At 45.6% G+C, this 23320-nt stretch overlaps 1 protein-coding gene across 3 annotated transcripts in view; it reads right to left on the bottom strand.

The window, feature by feature from the left end:
- Alk (ALK receptor tyrosine kinase) overlaps window positions 1–23320 on the bottom strand; it is a 719891-nt gene that overhangs the window by 46578 nt on the left and 649993 nt on the right. For all 3 annotated transcript variants that reach the window (XR_005505446.2, NM_001169101.3, XM_039111819.2), the window contains one exon: window positions 7687–7849. Coding sequence is in view for 2 of the 3 variants with exons in the window: in NM_001169101.3 (NP_001162572.1) it covers window positions 7687–7849 (163 nt within the window). In the remaining variant the exon portion in view is untranslated. The remainder of the gene's footprint in view (window positions 1–7686; window positions 7850–23320) is intronic.

The following is a 23320-nucleotide window of genomic DNA, read 5'->3' as shown; positions in this document are numbered from 1 at the left end:
ATGAAAATAAAGACAGAGCGTGGGGAAGTGGCATTAGGTTTGCCACCTCTGCGATTGCTGAGATGACGTCAAGGAAGGATGGGAAAGACTCAGCTTGTGAACTGTGGCCGAGACACAGCAGGTTTTGAAGACGGCAGCATACCAACTGACAAATGCTAACAAATGTCTCTCTGGGGGCTGGGGATTTAGCTCAGTGGTAGAGCGCTTACCTAGGAAGCGCAAGGCCCTGGGTTCGGTCCCCAGCTCCGAAAAAAAGAACCAAAAAAAAAAAAAAATGTCTCTCTGGAGAACTGTTGCCAGGGTCTCAGGGAGGGTTTTCCTGTCCCTATGTATTCAGGTGGAAGGGAGGTCCTTTATGAAAAGCCAGCAAGAAATGGAAGACGGCTTTGTCCACATGTAGAAAGGCTTCTGTAAAACCCCATGTTCTGAACTTGGGAGATACTGAGGGGTCCAGGTCCTGTCTGCAGGGACAATCCTAGAGACTGGCTGTTCTCTAATGCAACAGACAGGAACCTGAGTTCTCCACAGAATGCAAATGCTATCTGGTGGTCATGGTCCGGTCAGCTACTCAGACACCTGCTTGAGCTTATCTGTGCTGGTGATGGCACCCAGCTTCATGGAGAAGAGATAGACCTGAGACAGGTCCAACCCCTGCAAGAGTTTACGAAGAAACAGAAATGCACACAGTGATGCAAAGAGAGACGCTCACCATAGCGGCTGCTCTACCATGAAGCAAAGTGGCAGGAGCTGTTGGGCTTCAAGAGCAGAGTTTGTGTGCATGCTATGGAGACCCAGCCTCATCTCTAACAGAACAAGAGCTTTGTCTTCTTTCCCAAACTCACATGGTGGTGGGAAGCAAAGAGAGATGACTTAACGGAGATGCATGGGCTGCTGCAAATTTCAATGAAGACCTTGGACCATCAGGTTCTCAGAGCTGGATGAGCGGAGATCTGAAGTTGTGGTGGAGGAGACAGATGGGAGGATTCTCAGACAAGACAGAAGGGTAGAGGGTACGAGTCAGGAGCGAAGATGCTTGGAGCCTCTCGGATGTCCAGTGGCAGCCGGTGGCCAGGGTGGGGAAGGTGAGATTGTAGGTTTGGAAAAGGAAGGAGAATGCTGCGAGGCATGTTGACACAAGAAAGAGGCGATCGATCTCATTCGGAAGATGAGGGAATGGAGACTCGGAGAGAGGCACTCCCCTGAGGCCACAGACCTGAACAGTGGTGGACTGTGTTCCAGTTCCTCTCCTAGAGGCCACTTCCTGTGCCAGGCATAGCTGAGAGGCACAGGAAGCAAAGAGGACATTCGTACGTGTCAATCCCCTCTGACGCCCAGCCAAACATTCTCGGTACACGCACTATACAAGGACAAGAGAGGGCTGTGGAGATGGCTCAGCAGGTAAGAGAGCTTGCACGAGCAAGCATGAAGACCTGAGTTTAAATTTGAACTTGTAACCCTGCACTGTGTGTGTGTCGGGGTGAGGGGGGCGGATGGGAGAGCCACTGGGACTTTCTTGCCGTCCCATGGCTCTAGATTCAGTAAGGGACCCTGTCTCAAGAGAATAAGGTTACTCTCCTTTGATCTCTGTGCAAGTGTGCATGTGTGCATATGCTGTGTGACCTTTGTTAGGTAATCTTCCCCCTCTGAGTCCCAATCTCTTGGTAATGTAAGAGGAAGATAATATTGGCCTTAAAAGATAATTTCTAGGACTTCGATAGGTTGCATGAAAAGGCCTCATTTCCACCCCAAGATGGGTTTTGCTCAGGGAAACGTCTACCTAAGTCCTTGACTGCTTACTGCAGAGAGGTGGGCTGCACCCTGCTCATTCCTGCCTGCCTCATTTGCATAGTCATTTACATCAATCTGCATGCATTATGAATCATTCTGAACTCTTTCACATGTTTAAATTTAGCCAAATTATTATATTTCGGAAGTTGTTTGTTCCTGACTCCCTTTCTCTCCCTAGTCCTGTCTTCATCTTTCTCCTACCCCTCCAGAGATCCAAGTTCCACCATCTCTGTCCAGATCTCGGCAGTGAGGTGGGCTGGCAAGAGTCCTGGCCAACAAGCCATACTTCTAGTCCTGGAAGTCCTGGCTGTGTGACCTGAGGAAACCCAGCCAACCCATAGGAGCCTCACCTCTCACTATTGAGGGAAAAAGTGAAGGCCTCAGAGATGGGGAGAGAAAGTGGGTTTTAAAAAGCCGTGACGGGAGACAAGTACAAGGCACACCATGCATCAGTGACTGGTGCTTACTCCTGGTGATGGCCTCAGCCACATGTCTCCACCTTAGGAACTCAATGTTTAAGGGACTGTTAAGGTCTTGGAAGGGTGTGGCTCTTCCTCCTCCCCCCCTGAAGCCTGGAACCTCAGAGCTTAACTCCCTTAGTACTGCAAATCCCATCCTGCCTCATAGTGACATGTGACACATCAAGAAAAACCAGGGTTTGCCTTCACACAAACCCGAAGCCAAATTCCAGCTTTGCTCCTCAGGGTAGGGAGCACCTGGACCGACAGCTCCTCCTTCCTGGTGCTGACTCTGCACCGGATGACGCCAAGACACTGCCTTCTTCAAGTTCATGGCTGAGACGTCAGGCTTTCTCGTCCTGACTTTACCTAGTCTTACTCAATTGCTGTGTGACCTTGGGTAGATTATCTTCCCTCTCTGAGCCCCTTGGTAACATACTACTAGCGCCGGTCTTGAAAGATGATGGTGGGAATTAAGTGAGATAATGTCTACAAGGACCTCGAGAGGACAACCACTGAGTGACGCATGAAGACATCGTTAGGGCGGGCTCCTGCCAGTCTGTGTTTTTCTCGGGAGTGGCTGCTGGGAGGCAGAAGGGAATGAAATGGGGTACTAGGTAGAACGGGGCACAGCACAGGGGCCTGGGCCCACTCCTGCTCAGTTTCACCCGGGAACCTCGTCTGTATTGCACTGATAAAGCACGCATTTGCTCAGCACGGCCTCGGTTTGCATTCTCTAGATCAGACCTTCCCACGCAACGCCAGAGTAACCACCGCAGTCCCAGTCTCCGACACGCTCTCCCCAAATCCCGTAAACAATTTACTTTTGATGGTTGACAAATGATGAGAAATTAATATACCTGCCACTCAAGTGGGGGAAAGTGACTCGCAGTGATTCCAATTTACTGGAAATTGCCAGATAGTGCTCTGGACGAGTGGATGCGGTAATCTCTTTGTTTTCTCTCATCTAAATCCAGGTCCCCTGGTCAGACGGGATGTGTACTGGGTTTGCGTTTTTGTATTATTGACTGTGAGCTATTGTTACCTGGTGTAATTGAGTTGTGAATCTTTTTTAAATAAAGAATTAGTAGCGGATCAAAGTGGCTGCCTGCTGGATTCTGGAATGACAGCACAGCTGGGGCGCATCGTGTTGGCTGCCGTGGTGTTTACCTGGGAGGGGTGCTGGAGAAGAGGAGGAGAGGACACCCCACACTCGGAGAAGCACACGAGATCCTCATTCCTCACCTGTAGCCCTCTCCAAAAGTGCAGCAGACTATGCCCCTTTCCGGGCTCTCCCTCACTGTCTTCCTCCTCTGTGAGATGAGGCCGTTCAGATCTGGTCTACACAGCCTTCAGGATTACTAGAAGAACACGAGGTCATACCGAGCGGGAACTTTATGACCATGCTATGTGTGTGGGTCAGTGTTGAAGAGGCCGATTGGACCTTGGAGGGTGAGCCCCTTGGTGGGGTCACCTGGTTTTATTACCGTCCATTTCATCTCTCCACACCTGGCCTGCACAGCTCTAAGCACCAACAAGATGGCTCTCTCTGAAACCCTTGATACTGCGGACGGATTTGTCCTTAGAGAGAAGGGAAGACAACTTTCAAGGTCATATGGCTGTGGGTGGTAGAAATTGGACCCAAACGCCATTCTGCTTGCTGCTCATTGATCGTTGCCTAATCCCCCACCTCTGACTTTCCCTGCTCTGTGCGATGACTATCTGCACAATTACTTTGGCAATTCATCATGCCTGTGACATCTATCCCACTCTTGTCTAGAACTTGATTGGCGGCGGCGTAGACGGTTATCGAATTCCTGCCCTGTAGCTGCTCTTCCCAGAGACTGAGAGGCTCTGGAGTCTTCGTCTTCTCTATGAGTCCTGAATTGCCTACTCAATGCTAGGTGCATAGTAGGTGCCCCATAACTCACTGCTGGGCACACAGTTCAGTGTTTGACACACAGTAGGGGCTCCACAGATCAGTGCTGGCTACATTCTACAGCAGCAGTTTTCGACCTTCCTAAAGCCTAGGAATTTAATACGGTTTCTTATAGTGTGGTGACCCCAACCATAATATTATTTTTGTTGCTACTACACAACTGTAATTTTTCTACTGTTATGAATCATAATGTAAATAGCTGATATGCAGGATATCTGATAGGCATCCCATGTGATAGGGTCATTCAATCCCCAAAGGGATTGAGACCCATAGGTTGAGAACCACTGCTCTAAAGGTCAGTGCTGGCCTCACAGTATGGCCTCGACAGCTTCGGGCTGGGTACACTGGAGTAGTCCTATAGCTCAGTGAAGCCCACAGAAAAGTCTTCTGGCCTTCTGTGACTTGGTTGAATTATGCTATTCATCTGTGCACACAGGTCCCTGGGTCCCTGGAGCCAGGTGAGGAAGCGAGTCACAAATGGAGACCATCAGAAAGAGTTGTGCGGGTCAGCCAGCTCTACCTGAGACCTGGGGCCTCCTGGAGAGAGTGTGTGAACCAGGAGGGAACTGATCTCAGGAGCCACGGTCGGTCTGTGCTTGACAGGGGTTTTCAGATGTGATCTTCAAACATATATGAGGAGGTGGGGGGTGGGGAAGGTTGCTAAGCTCCCAGAGAGAGAAGATGGATGGGAAGAAGGGTGAGGGGCTAAGCAGGAAGTCAGGGAGAGTGAACTGAGCTGCGCCTGGCATCAGGTTAGTACTGACCTAGTGCCTCCCCTCCCCCAGCACCCCTGCCCCAGATCTCAGAACTGCGTTCCATCGGCAGCCATTTATGATCAGGCTAGGGCTCTTGTCCTCTGGCAGGCACACATCTGAGAATCCTTGCTCCTTTTGTGCTTGCCAGTGCTCCTTTACTTTCATCCACTTGGGGCCTCCCACTGGGGACACTTCAGAAGGCACTGTGGTACAGTCTCTTCCTCAAAGCTCTGCATAAGCCCTAGGCCTCAGCTCTCTTTCCCAGCTAAGCTCCCATGGAGAGTAGCTGCCACTCGCCCGTCCTTGGTTCTTTAACCCCTCCCAATCTGGTTTTTCCCTCACATCCTTCCCACCTCACCTTCTTGGGTCCCTCATTGTCACACTGTCTCTCCTGCTCTGGTTTATCTGCTTTTTGGTACTTCCCGGAGCTGCCTCTCACTAGCACTCTCTGCCGTCAGCAGGGGGTATAGAAAGGCACCAGGGAGTAGAGATTCCAGGCCTGGGACCTCAGCTATGTTTGCCTTGCTCCACTGTCATAAAAGCCTGGTGCTGGCCTCTTCCACCTCCTCTTTCTCTCCATCCTTGTGGCTGTCTTCTACAATGGGGATAAGCCCAGGATAAAATGGAATATAGTGTCAGAGAAGCCAAGTGTGGTAGCACAGGTTTGTAATTCCAGCTTCTCAGAAGCTCTGACTGAAGAGGTTTTCGAGTTCAAGACCAACTTGGGAAATCAAATGAAACATGGTTCGAAATAAAAAGTAAAGATTCAGTTTGTTTAGCACACACAAGGCTCTAGGTTCAGTCTCAGCTATGAAACAGAACAGAGCAAACCAAAGAGAGAGTTGGGAGGAGGTCCTGAGCAGGCCCCAGGGATGGAAGCCCCTGGCACAGAGCAGTGGCCAGCATCAACCACCATTTTCCAGTCCTGACCAATGGGGCCATCATTGTACCAGGCATTACGCAGCAGCCAGACAGCACTAAGTGAGCATTGCACTCTAGGAGAGATGGATTTCACAAGGCAAAGACTTTCACCCTTTGTCTTTCCAAAGACCCTTTTCTAAAGTCCTCTGAAATAGTCTGTGTTTTCTTCTCAGAGGAATTGTACTTATTAAATAATAATTACTCAGGAGAAAAAGTCCTCCAGAAGAGGGGGGGTTTTCCCTATGTAGAACACTGCCATATGTCAAGTGTGTGTGTGTGTGTGTGTGTGTGTGTGTGTGTGTGTGTGTGTGTGTGTGTGCACGGACATGCTCAAGAGTGTCTCTATTACTGGGGCTTCTTCAGGGATGTAGACTGTAAAGAATCTCCTTCTGCTCCCCTCCCATCCTCTTCCTTTACTCCTCCTTCTCTCCTCTGTTCCTCCCTCCCTCTCTCCCTCCCTCCCTTCCTTCCTTCCTTCCTCCCTCCCTCCCTTCCTTCCTTCCTTCCTTCCTTCCTCCCTCCCTTCCTTGCTTTTCATCCTGGAGATTGAGCCCAGGGCCTCACACATGCTAGGCTTGAGGACACTTGGATGTGAACTAAAAAGCAAACCATGAACTTTGTGTTCAAGATACTAAGTTTGTATTAACCAGTAGCCATTATCGTCAAAGCTCCGAGTATCATCTGGGCTCAAGAATGAGACGAGGGGCAGGGATGTGTGTTAGAGCCAAGCTCTAGTGTCCAACAGCGACAAAGACAAAAACTCAACCTCCCTTTCTTTTCTGTTTTTATTTCCCCATTTCTCTTTGGTGAGATCACAACTTTCTCCTCACTAACGTGAACATTTCAAAGTGGAGCATGTATGTCTCTGGCAAGTCCAGCGCCAGACTAGGCTGAAGCTGGGGACTGTCTCCCAAGGCAAGTGAAAAGGGCTCTCTCATCTCTGCTGCTCCTTCAGTGAGGTGTGCTACTGTGTGCTTCATATAGATCAGAACCTCACTAGAATCAGATAGGCTGTGATTAATAATAGATAGGCAAATGAATTTATTATTATTTAATGCACAGTTCATCTGGCTGGTCAAATCTTCTACAACTTCCGGCAAGTCTGAAGAAGTCAGAGAGAAGCCATCAGACGGAAGAATGGGACCACATGAATGTGGGACCCGTTTACTTTTAGAAAGTCTGCTGTCAGCTACTCCCATTTCTCCAGCGGGTTTCTCTGCCCAAAGGCCAGGAAGCCCCTAACACACACAGGCACCGTGACGCATCTGTAGGTATCAGCATGGCCTATCTCATACTAGGAGGAAGTGGAATATGGGGTCAGGGATTCCTTACCCTATGTACATCTGGAAGCAGGCATCACTCAGTGTCTGAGGGGGAAGTGAAAAAATACTAAAAGAACAAGGCATGTCTTGAGGGTGGCCTTTGTGGGAGAGACAAGTGAGTTTGAGTGTGGCTTTGGACTCAGTCTGGGCTGGGAGCATCTCTGATTCTATTTTTTTCTACTTGTGAAGATTCTTGATAATGATCATAGCACTACCGTTCTTCACTGCTGAAGACATGGGACACATCTTCTTGGTCCTCAACTGACTCTGTTCCCTTCTCCTTAGGAGTTTTTTCTCCTTGCCCTGTCATGGGTCGAGGTTCTGCTGTGAGTTTCTTTGAAGGCAAAAGACATCTTTGTTGCCACTGTCCATCCCTGTTCATTATATCCCACTAATGGGCCAGTGTCTACAACCCTTTGTGTGCTTGAACCCCCTTGGACATGCGCCCCCACCAGGTAGGCCTTGAGTCTTCTTCAAGGGAGCTGATTTGCCACTATACATACCTGTAGGTGTCAGTAGCTGGCACTTTCCAAATCTGGATGCCCCTCAAGGGCCCTTCACTTCCCACCACCACGCTCAGGTTGGAGTTCTGGTAGGCGTTGTTGCACTGTGCCTGTGTGGGGCCATGAGGGCCACTGGCCCCACATGTGGTGAACAGCCAGTGAACTGTGACACAAAAGGAGAGGCAGTCAGTTACTAACCCTGGCTCTCCCTCTTCCCTGGGCTGTCTCCAAAGTGTCTCTCTATGGCTTGAGGCATACATTCAAAGAAGGCTCCGGGATCATGGGAAGAAACTACGATCTGCTATTCAAACTGGATAGTTTTGTGAAGAGCCTGCTATTGGCCAGAACCTGGGTCATGTACAATGAAAGAGATAAAGACAGAAGATTTAGATCAAGAGAGATGCAACCAATTACAATACAGTACAGCAAGGGGGAAGCCATGGAAAGGTATAGCTAGCACCATGGTTTAATGAGGGAGTGACCAACAGGCACAGGAAGTGGTCGAGTACCCTCCTGATCTCTCACCGTGTCTAGCATGGCACTGAGCAAAGTCCAGGTGCTTAGGCTTTGATACTGTGGCAGCCTCTAACCTGTTCCCAAAGATCTGCCCATAAAAGGACCCTGTAGCTCTGAAAGGCTAGAATGAGAAAACAGGACACAGAATCAGTCCTATGACCCCACTCTTGGCTCTGAGACCCAGCAAATAGGAATAAGCAGCCTCAAGTTCTCTAGACATGGCTTTATATGCGAGATGCTTTCTTGGAAACAGGCCCTCAATGGGGCTGACTGGAGCCTGCTCATCCGGTCAAGCTGGGTTTTGGAAATGAGTGGCTTGCAAGTTCTTTCTTCAGTTGACGGTGGAAAAAAAAAAGCCAAACTTGCCAATCTCTTAATGCACTTGTATGTGCGTATGTGCACTTGTGTACGTGTATATGTGGAGGGCAGAGGAAAACCTCTAGTGTCCACCTCAGAAGCATCATCTACCTCCTTTGACATAGAGTCTCTCGTTAATCTGGAGCTAATCCATTAGGTTCAACTGACTGGCCAGAGAACCCCAAGACCTTGTCTCTGCCCATCCCCTGCTGGTATTACAAGGGCGTGCCTGGCTTTTTTTTTATGCAGGTTTTATAGATTGAATTCAGGTCCCTCTGCACAAGACAAGCAGTTTCCTGACTGAGCCATATCTAGTCACAAAGTCGTCAAACTTTCTTCCTTTGCCCAGGTCCTCATTTGTTCCTTACTGTGTGTGGTCTGCCCTTGTCTAGTGTCCTTCTGTAGCTTTCTAGGGACATCACAGTAACACAACTCAAACCCTACCTGCCACCTCATCTTCTACTACTGGGACATTTCCTTTCAAACGTCCTCTCTTTTAGCCAGGCTGGACCTTGGGGATTTGTCAGATCTCTTGGCCTCAAATCTAACACTCTTTATAACTCATAAAAGCTTTAAGAACTGCATTCTTGATAAATAAGCTTCTACTTAAAATAAATCTCATTTTAGATGGCCCAAATTATTTCTCCCTTTAAAGAGAGATTGAGTCAAATTCTGCGCACAGAAGATGATGGAAAATTAATTTGAGTGTATGTAACACCGCCACTAAAACATTCAAGAGAAAAAAATTGAAGGCTTTGAGCTAATTTGATGACGAAAATGTAAGAACCTAATTTGACAGTCATAGGGAGGTCACCTTGGCAGAGCTGAGAAACTGAATTCTCAGCCAGTCTTGACTTACTTTTGTGAAGGTGACCAGGCCTTAAGGTCTGACATTCCAGAGGAATTCTAACACATTTTAATAGAGAGGTTGACTTCCATGTGCTTTCTGAAGGTCACTTTCAGGTTTAGGAAGTAAGGTGCTTATTGACTGATCATATATATTTCTGATCAAATCTATTCATTCAAAGGATTAACTCTTTGTGGGAGGTTCTGTTTGCTTGTCTGTGTGAGACCAGGGTCTCACTGAATAACTCAGGCTCACACACGTTTAGAGCAATTATTCTGCCCCATTGCTAGGAGAATGAGCACGCTTCGCCATGTCCTACTTATGAAGGTGTTTTGGCAGAATTTGTTTGGCTAGGTGTCCCTTTACTTCTTCCAAAGCCAAACTACACATGTGGAGGAGTGTGGTGGAAAGTCTGCAGGTGGCTTTGGCATCTTCAAGACACCTGGCTTTGGGGGACTCTTCATCAACCATGGATCACCAGACCTTCATCTAGTTTCTTCAACCATGATAAGGATTTATTGGCATGATAAAAACAGCAGGGAGCAGTAAGCTCATCGTAGAGTCCCAGACTCTATGCATGTGAACTATACCCATAGATCCTGGCTATGTCTAAGACTGATACTGTCATTGGCAAGGGGACATTATTCGGAGAGTTTCTATAATTATAAATCCCATGCCCACAGCACCTGGGAACTTAAACTCAGTGAGTCGAGCATGAGACTGGGCAGAGAAGAAAAGATAAAACTAAAACGTGGGGTTTGGAAGTCACGCCTTCCCATTCGGGGAAGCTGGACTAGCTAGAAGCCCATTCTGCAGACAGCCTGTATCTACAGCAAACAGCATAGCTTGCAGAAGACCCTTCACCTCGTGTCTGGGAATAACGCCTGTACCTTGCTTGGAGCATCTAACCTTGAGCAGAACCCTCTTAATTTCAGCCTTCGTTAGCTACAGGATTGACAGTTCTGAGATCGTCCCTGGGAAGTTGGTCGCCTACTTCTTTGTCAGCTGGAATGTCTGATGAGGTAGGACTATAGGCTCTAGATTCAGATGGGCCACAGTTTCTCATTCCGAACTTTGTTCCCGACTAGCTGTAAGACCTCAATTAGATCAGAGCATCTTAGCTGAGGACAAAGACCCCATATGGGATCATGTAGCTGAACATGTGGGTCATAAGAGATGTGGCAATTGCACATCTATGAGGGTACTGTGACCAAAAATTCACTTAAAATCAAATACTTAGTGAGTCTGAGATGTTTCTGGCAGTGTTCACAAGTGTTGTATCCTGTGACTTCACTCCTGTCTTAATTACACACACACACACACACACACACACACACACACACACAATTAGTGTTGTATCCTGTGACTTCACTCCATTTTAATTACACACACACACACACACACACACACACACACACACACACACACACGCCCCACAATGCCAATCAGTGCTGCACTGAAACATCACAGCTCACACTTGGACTCTTGTATGTTGGTGAGTTGCAGCATCTTTACACACATACAGAATTTCCTCCTCTTATAAAACAGAATAGTCTAATTATCATAAACAAAGACCCTTAATAGTTTTCTTCCAACATTCTTCAGCATGTAAATATGAAATGCATATGTCCTTGGACTCTATTGGATTAGACAAACACACATTTCTCTCATTAGTATGCAAATTTGTTTTTCTCTTTTGTAATTGGTCAAATCATATGTACATCAAAGAATTGTTTTGAAACAAATTTCTTATATGGCTTATCAGTAAATGCTAGAAATTTTATACCATATCTATAATAATATCTATATTTATATGACCGAGGTCATATCACAATTTGTCAGGCTAAAAAGGGTACAAATGGACAAAGTTTAAGGAGTCCTGCATTAGGTTCTATGACCTATCTGAGACTTGCCTTTTCTAATCTGAACAAATGGAGTTTCTACTGCTTATGGCTCAGATTTCCTATGAAAACTAAAAGACGAGCCCAAGCCAAGTGCGTGGCATAGCATGTAACACGAGAGAGACGCATGAAGACAGTTTAAAACACGTGGCACTTTCACGTTCAGTTCCTCACTGTGGTGCTCTGACACCCGTCCTCAGAATTTATGCCCCCATTCCATGGAGCAGAGACTCCAGGGCTATTTCTCAACAGAGGCTTCAGTATTTTCCCCAACTCAGTGGACAGATATTAGTCTCAGGTGGTTTCTATACACAAAATTTGGGTCTTATTTTCAGCAATTTCTGATGGAAAGGTCCAGAGAGGAAACTTGTTCCAAAGTGGATTCCATGGGAATTGAGGATTTGCCATCCCAGGTCAGACTCGTGATTCATCCAGTCAGAATTCTATTGCTCCCAGCAGCCTTTGGAGCATCATGGTGGTCTCTGTTCTTGCAGATAGCCCTGACCCCTGTAAATCTGCCTAACTCTGTGTTGGAATCAATTTATGTTTCCCACCACCACCACCACCTCTTGGGATATGGACTTGCTGAGTTTACTGCCTATGGTGCATGGCCTGTCTTGCTTCTCTCTGTCTGGGTTTGTCTTGTTTGGGTTTCACGGCATTGATTCTCTTTATTCTTTCTGGGCATCATATAGACATTCTCAAATGTTTCATTACGGTGGGGCATTCAGTGGTTCCTAAACCACCTGATGACCAAGGCTTTGGGGATTTGGGTTCAGTCGACCCTATTTGGAGACGGGAGACGATTCTTATATAAAAACATAGCTAATGGACTCTTAACACTGAACTACATTTGTATGTTAGTCCAGCCTATCTCATTATCCTCACGGAGAAAGAGCATTAATGACTCTTGCGAGCTGGTCAGCACTGGAGGCGGAATCAAAGTTGAGAATTAATCCTTCCCTGTCCGGGAGTCTCCTGGAGGTGATCAACTTTCTGCCTTGGAGACTTCCAGCCCTTTAAAATTGTCCCTACACGGTCTCTGCTCACCTGTGTCTTTCTAAAGAGAATAATTCGCTTTTTCAGGCGGGTTCTCTAGAATGGAACTGAGTGTACTTGTGGCTTCGTGTAAGGGGACAATTGCTATTCTTTATCTCAAATGTTCCCCGAGAAGGGACTTGCTTGGAACAAGCTCTAACTACTTCCAGATCCTTGCCCAGGTTGAATACTATTGCTCTAACTCTGTGGACATGGACTGCTATGAGCTCAGGTAGGCCCCTCAGGAGACTTTTGGAGCAAGGAATGGTAGAGCAGGGTAGGCATGATGTCTAGGCCAAGCTAGGTTAGAACCACGAGGGCAGGCAGATAGTAGGACAAGTCCAGAAGTGTCACTAGAGTAGAGGGCCATGACCTTGTATAATCTAAGGAGACTGGTTCAAGACCTAAGGGGCAAGGGAATTAGCCACAGTAGCTTCGGGGACAGAAATAAGGCAAGCTTCAACCTGTAGGTAGAAGGTATTTATTTCCTTTGGAGTATGCACACGTGAGATCAGAACCTTTAATCCCAGCACTTGGGAGGCAGAGGCAGGCAGATCTCTGAGCTCAAGGCTGGCCTGGTCTACAGAGTGAGTTCCAGAACAACCAGGGCTACACAGAGAAACCCTGTCTTGAACCCCCAACCAAAAAACAAAAACAAACAAACAAAACAAATAAAAATCAGGAAATTCAAGTTCAGAGAGGCTAAGTGTGGCATACCAAGTAAGTAGATAATCAGGGCAGTTCTCCTGTGCCAACTACAAGGATCGAAAAGGAGCTGGGGGTGGGGGCTGGGCAATAGTTCAGTCACACAAGCTGAAAGGCATGAGTTTGATCCTCAGTATCCATTTAAAAATGTCAGACTATCCAAGTGCTGCTGGGTGTCAGGGGTGGGAGCAGGGGAACAACAAGTGGATATTTGGGGCTCATTGGCCCAACAGCTTAGCCATATCAGCGAGCTCCAGGCTCAACAGGCCTGGTGGCATGCTCTTATAATTCCAGTGCTGGGGAAGAAGGGATAGGAGATGGCTTGGGTTCTCACAGGCCAGTCAGCAGAACCTAAAAATGTTGAGCCCATGCGCTAGTGAGAGACTTTGCCTCAAAAAATAAGGCAGATGGCACCTGAGGAAATAAAACCCAAGGCTAACTTATGGTCTCACACATATGTACACCCACATACAAGAAAAGGCACCTGAGTGAATTTGCACACACACACACACACACACACACACACACACACACACACACACACGGATCACCAGGAATGCCTGTCAATACCTGCAATTAAAAACATTTCCACGTGGTACAGTGTTTTCTTTTCAGCCACTGAGCCTGAGCTGTGATTCAGGCTGGAATGGCTCCATCAGAGTTGCTCAGGCCCTTGAAGGGACAGGTGAGATCTAGTCAGGGAATCACTATGATTGGACCGTCCATCCCACAAAGTCCCACAGTGATCACAACAGTGCCTTTGCCTAGGAGAGAGTGTGGGCTTTATGAGTCATGGGAGTTAGGCAAAGAAAGCAGGTGGTGGAGACCAGGGATCTTGCCCGCAGGGTGCCCTGGGGATCAAGGTAGTATGGAAAGGGTAATCTGTTAAATGGGCTGTTCAGTTGTAGAGCAGAAGAGCAAAAGGGGAGGGCCTGACCACATGCAACTGGCCACAGCTCGAGGGTCTGCCGAGATGATTAAGGTCCCAGTAAGATTACAGGGAAGGCAGACAGAAATTGAGGTGCCAATCTGAGACTCCCCCTATTTTCTTCCCTGAGAATTTATATTGGTTCCCAAAGCTCTGTGAGGCTTTAAGGGGATCAAATGGCTCCTGGGGAAGAGCTATGGTGACATCAAAGGAGGTAGAAAGCTCCCCTCTTCCTTCTCTTAAAAATAATAATGAAAAAATCCGTCTTTTATTAAAAGTTTTTTATGGGAGAGAAAAGAGCCCGTATTTATCTTGTTGCTACACATACTACACACCGGAAACAGAGTTTAGTGCCCATTCACATTTGAATTGTACAAAGAACTCACAGACATGAAAGTGCTGATTGGTTATAGACAGCTGAGTAAAGAAAAATCCATTAGGCGCTGGGTTTCATTTTAAGTATATTGCAGAGCCCTTCAAGAAGAAACAAATCAATTAGTAATATGCAGCACAATGTTTAAAAAATAGGCTAGACAGTGATTGCACTGCCTTTATTGCTGTTGCTAAGCCATCTCATCTGCTCAATTCAGTGCGAAGAAATAAAGCTGGGTACAAAGGAAAATAAGTTCTCGGCGATCTCTATTAATCACAGCAATGAGGCTGTGCTTCAGGTTCAAGGCCTGTGTGGGTTGGACCGGAGAAAAGCGCTCACCCTCTCATGTGGTCCATTTGTACCATTTTGATTGGGATCCATGGAATTGAATTTTAGTCATAACCATTGACTGAGCTCAGTTCCCCAGGAGCTGTGCCTAGTGGACTATTTTCATGGCCTCCTGCATCCCATTAAATAAATATCAGACCCTTCTATAAGATGTAGATGACACCATTCCTTATGGAAAGTAGGGAGAGTGGTCTTGGCTTTGGTATTCACGGTAAAATCCACTTGTCCCCTAACTAGGACGGAATGAAAACAATGTAGAGACTTTTAATCATTCCTGGGGTAAAACAACTCTACCTTCTGTCTCAACCCCTTGGTTGGTGGGATACAGTGATGATGTCAACTGCCCGAGAGCAACCATGGGACCAGGGAACTAGACCCCTGGCATCTTCCTATGTATTATTAGAGAAATAGCTTTGGTTTTGTTTTTGTTTTTGCTTTGTTTTTTTAAATCCCAGCTTATTCCTCTGTTCAGCTGCAAGTGCTAAAAAGAAGAGTCCACTTGGTTAAGTAGCCACTTGGGAATCAAACTCTTAATGGCACAACATGAGATCCTACAATAACGATAAACAAGTTAAGCCTTTTAATTTTAAAGTAAATCGTGAAGGAAAACACAGAAATCAAGTGTATACATACTCGACGAGTTATTATAAAACAAACCACCCAGACCAAGATATAAAACTTGGCCAGTGACTTCATGCCCTCTCTAGTCTCTATTTGCTTACTCTTCCAAGGGACCAGATCCTGGATTATATTATAATCACTTCTTTGAAGTCCTCAATGGGTTCACCCCACAAGTGTGCTTTATCCCTAGAGAGTGGTCTCCAGCCTTGTCCGTTCACTGTGTTTTTGTGGCACTGAAGGCTGAGTCTGAGCTTTGCATATCAGGCAGGACTCGTCTCTCTCTCTCTCTCTCTCTCTCTCTCTCTCTCTCTCTCTCTCTCTCTCTCTCTCTGTCTCTCTGTCTCTCTGTCTCTCTCTCTGTCTCTGCCTCTGTCTGTCTCTGTCTGTCTGTCTGTCTGTCTGTCTGTCTGTCTGTCTGTCTGTCTCTCTCCCTCTCTCTCTCTCTGAGAAAGGTTTCACTAAATTGCCCAGGTTGGCTTTGAATCTGTGGTTATGGTTACTCCTGACTCTGCTTTCCAAGTTGCTGGGTGACAGGCCTGGATGTATAGGTATAATGTATATGTATATGTATCTCAGTATTTGTGTGTGTGTGTGTGTGTGTGTGTGTGTGTGTGTGTGTGTGTGTGTGTAGATGTAAATCTATAGGATTTTCCTTTAACTTTTCATTTGCTTCATTTTATCTTTTGAAGAATAGAGGCTATTTAATTTGGGACTTTTCACGGAGTCTAAATTTTGTGGCGCATTCTCATGGTTCCCTCGGCACCGTGCTCTGTCTCAGAAGCTTGCCAGCTACATTTCTTTGCTTAACTTCGGATGATTCTCTTTCATTAGGTACCAAATGCCTGATCATTGCTCTGTCTCTTTTAATATTGGCCCTTCTTAAAGCTGAATGTTTAGAAGCATTTACTAGAAACTGCAAACCAATGTTGTCTTAATTATACCTTTGTCTCGCTGACTACTTGGAATGTATCTGTGACGAGTTGCTGTTCTTTATGTGCGTTGTGGTCACTCAGAGATAGGACAGGATTAAGAAATGCAGTGTTATTCAGTTCTTTCTCTTTGTTTCTGACTTTCAGGATAAGGAGTTGCTTTCATATAATCTGACATTGCCCAATTAAATATTTGCACACCGTTATGGATCTATGAATTTAAATATATTTTTGAAGTTTAATTAATCATAATCAGTATTCTTTAGAAGCTCAAACTGTCATATCTTTGGTCTGTGGGAGTGGCTGGAGTCCTTTTATATGACTCTAGAAGATACTTTAAGCTTCCTTGTGTTAGACATAAACATAGAAAACTCATGAAGACAAAACAGGCATAGGCTACGACTTTCTCAGAAGAACTCCAATATCTCAAGAATTAATATCAAGGACTGACTAATGGGATTATATGGAATTAAAACTTTTATGCTCAGCAAAGAGCCTATACCATTCGTTCCCTATATTTTTGACAAAGAATTGCTATCTGAAGTAGACAGCAGCAACAACAACACCTCAAAAATAAAACAACCCCACCACAACAGTCAATTCATGGGTAAATGAAGTGGACAAATATTTCTTAAAACACTAAATGTAAATGGCCAAGAAATATTAAAGATATTTAACATTCTTAGCTATCAGTAAAATACAAGTTAAAACTCCACTGACATTCCACCTCACTTTAGTCAGAACGGCTATCAAAGAAAACAGCAACAAGTGGTGAGGATGTGTGGACAAAGGAAGCTCAGACACCTCTGCTAAGACTGTAGATTAGTTGAGCCACTATGGAAATTGGTATAAAGGCTCCTCACAAAACTGAAAATATACATAAGACTCAGTGATACCATTCTTGGGGATATACTCAAAGGACTTTAAGTCAACATGCCAGAGAGGCCCTCACGTCTACGCACTACTAATCACAACAGTTAGAATGAATGAGAGAGATAGACTAATATAGAAGAATGAAATTTGACTCTTCTCCCTCATCCTTCACAAAAGTTAGCTCCAAATAAGTCAAAGATGTTAATGTGAAATTAAAACAGCTAGAATGAAACATAGCGAGTGCCCTGTGTGATGTAAGCATAGGAATGGACTTTTTGAACAGGACACCATTTGCCTGATAAACAACTGATAAATGGGACTTCTAAAACTAAAAACCTTCTGAAAGGCCAAGGAAACAATCAATGGAGTGAAGAGGAAACCTGTAGATTGGGAGAAAAATCTTTGTCTGCTATGTATCAGACTGAATAATACCCAGAATTGAAAGAACTCAAAATAACAAAAAACAAAAAAAATAAAAAAAATAAAAAACAAAACAAAACAAAACAAAACAACAACAACAACAGCAAAAAACAAAACCAAGGGTCAAGGAAATAAACAACCCAAATGCACAAATGAGCCAAAGATCTGAACAGAGAGTTCTTGAAAGAAGAAATAAGTATCGAAAAGTACTTAGGGTTGGGGATTTAGCTCAGTGGGGTTGGGGATTTAGCTCAGTGGGGTTGGGGATTTAGCTCAGTGGTAGAGCGCTTGCCTAGCAAGCGCAAGGCCCTGGGTTAGGTGCCCAGCTCTGAAAAAAAAAGAAAAAAGAAAAAGAAAAAAGAAAAGTACTCATTGTCCATGCCCATGAGGGAAATGCAAATTCAGACAATTTCACTCTAGTCAGAATGGCTAAGATCAAGAAAAACAACTAACAACAAGTGTTGGTGAGGATTTTGGGCAAAGGGAACTGTCTTACTCATGGTTGGTGGGCTAATTTCCAGAGTGGCTGTGCCAGGTTTGCAGTCCCACCAAGATCTATCTTGGCCATGTGGCTAGTGAGGTCATAGGTCTTAGAGGAAAACCTATTACTTTCCTAAACCTGTGTAATTTCTAATGTTTTTTGTAACATTCTTATAACCCATGGATAGATGTAGTTCTCACTCATCATGGAAGCTCCTATTCGCAGTAGAAGAGGACCATCACACAAATCCACAGCTAACCAAAAGGAGAACAGCTGACCGGGAGGTGCCCAGTTCCATTTCCATTCATTATATCTACAACCCTGCTCCACCAAGGCTGAGAGAGCGTGGAGGAGAAGAGGTGGAAGGTGGGACAGAAAGTCTACAGTGAGGCTATGTCTTCCAGCTGTGATAGGGAAGCTGCATCCACAAAATCTCAACTGCATGGCTGCTTAAGACCTGAGCAACTCCTGAAGTTGCTGACATTTCAGCAGAGATGGGAGAGATCTCACCGTGCCTACTCCAAGATGAGAAAAGGAGAATTACTATTGCCCCACTCTTAGCCCACGATTAGATGTCTAATACCAAGTGGCCACCCCTAGAAACATATACAAGCAGGCATCACTGAGTGGGATATTGCATTTATGCATGTATTTGTTTATACATATTTATAATAACAGCGGTGAAGCGAGGGGAAGCCGTGAGTTTTGGCAAGGGAGTGGAGTGGGGCAGACATGAGAGAGAAATAGGATGGGGGAGAATGCTGTAATTATGTTTGCATTAAAAGCACCACTGACTATGGTATATTATCTTCACCAACAGTGTTTTAGTCAGCCATAAAGATGAATGAAATGTCATTGGCTGGATGCAACTGGAGATCACCATGTTAACCCCAAATATGCCAAACCCAGAAAAAAAATCATGTTTTCTCTCATTTCTGGATCCCAGACTTTATACAGACATATAAAATCATTAATGCCCACATAACATGAGGGCAAAGAGCCTGCGTGAAGAAAGGATAGCAGCAGGAGGAAGCAGTGGCAAAGGAGAAAGGGGAGGTGACAGGATGCGTGCAAACAGGGTCAGAACATGATATCCATGAAAGAAACTGTTTACCAAGCTCTATGCTATGCACAAGTATACGCCAATAGAGAACATTTCAAAACGCTCTTGCTATATGTGTGATGACATTTTCTCATCCTGTCCTGGAATCAGACATTCTCTTATGAGCCACAATTTCCTTTAGTGAAAAAAAAAAAAAAAAAGACACCTTCGGCACCAAATCTCGGCATTCAGGCAGCTCATTGCTGTTGGACCAGGAGCTGTCTCTTGGTTTGTCTAGTGACAGAGCTGCGGAACACACATGATCACATATGGGCATCAGTGTGAACACATCCAGGTGGCCCAGATGTGTGCACACTGCCTGAGTTCATGTGAGATTTTCCCATCTCACCCTCAGGAGGGATTTCTGTTTAACCTCTTCTGATCCATCTGTACATTTTTCTGCACATCGAGGATCATGTTTCTCAATAATATGGTAATTATTAATTCATCTTACTCACGGAGGAATGCTATTCATCTCAGTATTACCATCATTAATATAAACACTGGAGCAGTTTGAAGGGTCCATTTTTTTGCTTTTGTCTCATTGTTTCTCATAGTTAAAAAGTTAACTTATTTGTGTGTGCGTGTGCGTGTGCATGTTCGTGTGTGTGTGTGTGTGTGTATACGTGTGTGTGTGTGTGTGTGTGTGTGTGTGTGTGTAGAGGGCAAAGGTCACCTGGAGCTGGAGTGCTATTGGCTGTGAGATGCCTACCAGGGATGCAGAGAACCACCCCTCAGGTTAGGTGTGCTTAACTACGGAATCCTCTCTCCAGACCGCTCGGTGGTTTTATGCATCTCTGGGCAGATGATTTTTATACACAGAACTCATTCCTTTTAGCCTTTCTTTAGTCTCCCTTCTGTAGGTACTTAACTAATTTAATGTACACATTCTTCCTCATCTTGAATTTCTTAAGTTATTTTTATTGTCTGAACCACAGGTTTAAGTTGATCCTGTAGAAACAGGAAACAAACAAACAAACCAGATTTCATTGGGAAAAAAAAAAAGCCATAACGAACCCTCCCCTGGTAAGGAACAGTAGCAGTAAAGAATGCTGGAGACAGAAGGGGTCACTAACTTTTTCTTTTTTTTTTTGAGATTGATAATCTTTTTCCATAGGGCTATACTGCTTTATTTTCTTATGATATAACATGTTAGTATTTTTTGAAAGCTAATGATCTAATTTTCCCGTTAGGTGGCCAAAGTTTTTTTTTTTTTTTTTTTTTTTTTTAAAGCCCAGCAATTTTACAAGAATGGCTTTGGTACTGCTCAGTCTCCTTGCACGTACGGCACACTTTTTTAGTAAGCAGTTTTGATAGTGGCGGTCTCTCTAGGAACTTTGGGGCTTTTCATGCACAGCGCCTCACCCCTCTTCTGCTTTCTTCTCTTAGTGCTGCTGGGATCTCCAGTTGGCTCGTCTCTGCCTGTTTGTGGTGCCCCTTATCTTCCTGATTTTCAAGAAGCCATCTTTCAGCTTTCTAGCAAGGAATGAACTGTCTCGTTTACTTCTCATTCCACTTTAGTATTTCATATCTGAAACCTTATCTTAACCTTTTCTCTGGGGCTTAACATCTGATTCCTGAGCCCTTCTTAGGAGGGTCTGTTTGAATGTCATTCCCTCAGGCCTTGTATTATTGACTAAATATCTTGGCCTCTTTGGAAACTGAACCATACGGTTGTGACATATCCCAGTAGAGAGTTTTCCTCTGGTCTTTTGCTTTTGTCCCCTTCTGGTGGAATCCTGGAACTTCTTGCCATGTATTTTATGCTTTTCCCAAGCCATCAGGGTCAGGGGCTTCTCCTGCTTCCCAGAGCCCTGCCCTACAGTGATGGGTTATGCAAGAACATGCAGTCCCTCTCTGAGGTTTCTGCTTTGGCCACACTTGAAACTCTTCTACTTTTTTGTCTGTTATCCTTGGACTCAATATTTATTTCACCCCATAAGTTCCTTCTCATCATGGACACTGTCCTGGGAGTTGGAGGTGTGGTGGCCACACTGCCCTGACTCTTTCAGACTTTATCTTGTGCTCCAGTAATCACACCACATGGCTTCTTAAACCTGGTCCCTTCCTCAGCTCAGCCTCTGTCCTTTCCTGACCAGGTTGCCATCAGCATGGACGTGGCTGCCTCCGAGTTCTACAGGGCTGACAAGTATGGATTTCAAGTCTCCAGATGACTCCGACTCATATGTCACACCTGACCAGCTGGCTGACCTGTTTGTCCTTTATCCAGGACTACCCAGCTGTGTCCACTGAAGACCCCTTTGACCAGGATGACTGGGATGCTTGGCAGAAGCTCACAGCTAGTACAGGCATCCAGGTGCTGGGGGATGACCTCACAGTGACCAACCCTAAGTGGACTGCCAAGGCTGCAGGCAACTGCCTCCTGCTCAAAGTGAACCAGATTGGTTCTGCGACTGAGTCTCTGTAGGTGTATAAGCTGGCCCAGTCCAATGACTGGGATGTCATGGTGTCCCATCGATCTGAGGACACTTTCATTGCCAACCTGGTGATGGGGTTCTGCACTGGGCATATCAAGACTGGTACCCCTTGCTGATCTGAGCTCCTGGCCAAGTACAATCAGATCCTTAGAATTGAGGAAGAGTTGGGCAGAAAAGCCAAGTTCACTGGCAGGTCCTTCAGGAAACCCCTGGCCAAGTAAGGCATAGGCTGGAGATCCCTGGAGCTACCAGATCCTCTGTCCCTGATGTCATCCAAGAGGCTCAAGGCCAGCCCAGTGCTTGCCCTTCCCATGTCACTGCTTCCTTAGATGTCCACACCTGACCACCTGGAGCCCTGCTGGAGCTCCCAGTTTTGTAATCACGTGATTGGTCTGAACCATTGTTTCTGTCACCTGACTCCCCAGCTAGTGTCTGGAGCCCTCAGAACTCCAGTGTGATCTCTAGGGTGCCCACCGTCAAAACTCCCCCAGTGGTTTACATGCAAAAATAAAAGCTGCAGAAGCCCCCCTCTCCGCAGATATAAAAATAAATAAAAGGAGGCAATGCTTTGTCTCCATTCACTCCTATTTTGAGGATCTTAGAAGATAATTAATTTAGTGTCATTTTTTTTTTGTTCAAAGGTTGTGGGGTCTAAGTTCTGTTTTTATGTAAGGATTTGGAAAGATTGAGCAGAAAACGAAACAAACAAATTATGCTGTCCCCACTGTCTCTAGGTCTCTGAAAAGAACAAAACGACAGCAGCGCAGCCTATCTGCTGGGACCAGCCCCTTATGACTCTCTCTTGTCAGACTCCCCCCATCTCTGCCCTCTGGTAGCAGGTGCTCCAGCTGACACCTCCAAGGACATGGCCTTAAACCTGCCACTATATCATGTTTTCCGTTTGTAGGATTCTCGCCACTAAGTACAATTTAACCTCAGCCTGGCAGTGCCACCTAGCTTTAATGAGTTGTTCAGGGCTATCTGACCTTTCACTAAACGGTCCCAGGTACAAATATTTTATATGGGTTTGTTTTGCTTCTCCTCTCTCTCCTTTTTCTCTCAGAACTTCAGTGTGCTTTCCTATTGTTCTGTTTTATTTTGTAGCCAACACCAAGGGTGTGGGAGGGGACCTCTGCCTTCCATGGTTTAGACTGTAGGGTCCCTTGATCTCAGAGTTTTGGAAATTATTTCCATTTCGGTTTTCATTTTTAGTGGGTGGTGGAAATACTGGAAGTCTAATCCCAGATAAGAGGGGGTTTCCATGGTTCTGAGGTGGAAGGGCTGGGATACCTTTTGACCTTCGACCTCACCGTATTTAATTACAGTATATTTGAGTAGCATCTCCACAGTCACGGAGATGGGAGGAAGAGCGGTTATTACCTTCACCTCATCAGACAATGAATCATGGGAAAAGTTAACCTATCAGCCTGTGACAGAGTGAGCCTGAGGCTGAGGGAGGATGGGTGGAGCCGCCCTTCTCCCGCACAGCCTCACCAGTACTTGAGGAATTTTCATTGCTATCGTTTCTAGCTTGTTTTGATGGGAATTAGTTGTTTGCACACACATGCATGCCCCATATGCATATATGCAGGCATGCTTGTATGTGCACCTGTGCCATGTATAAATGTATCTGTGTGCATTGCCCCTGTTCATTCACACGAAGCTCCTGGGCCATGGCTCCTTTTGCTGATGGAGGGTTTAGGTGACAATGGCTGTGATGAACCCAGCCCTGGTTTGCTATGTGCTCCTGCTTGAGA

Source organism: Rattus norvegicus, chromosome 6, assembly GCF_036323735.1.
Source record: "Rattus norvegicus strain BN/NHsdMcwi chromosome 6, GRCr8, whole genome shotgun sequence".
In the NCBI taxonomy this organism is placed as follows: domain Eukaryota; kingdom Metazoa; phylum Chordata; class Mammalia; order Rodentia; family Muridae; genus Rattus; species Rattus norvegicus.
Note: the sequence above shows the minus strand (reverse complement) of the source record. Positions and strands in the feature narration are given on the sequence as shown.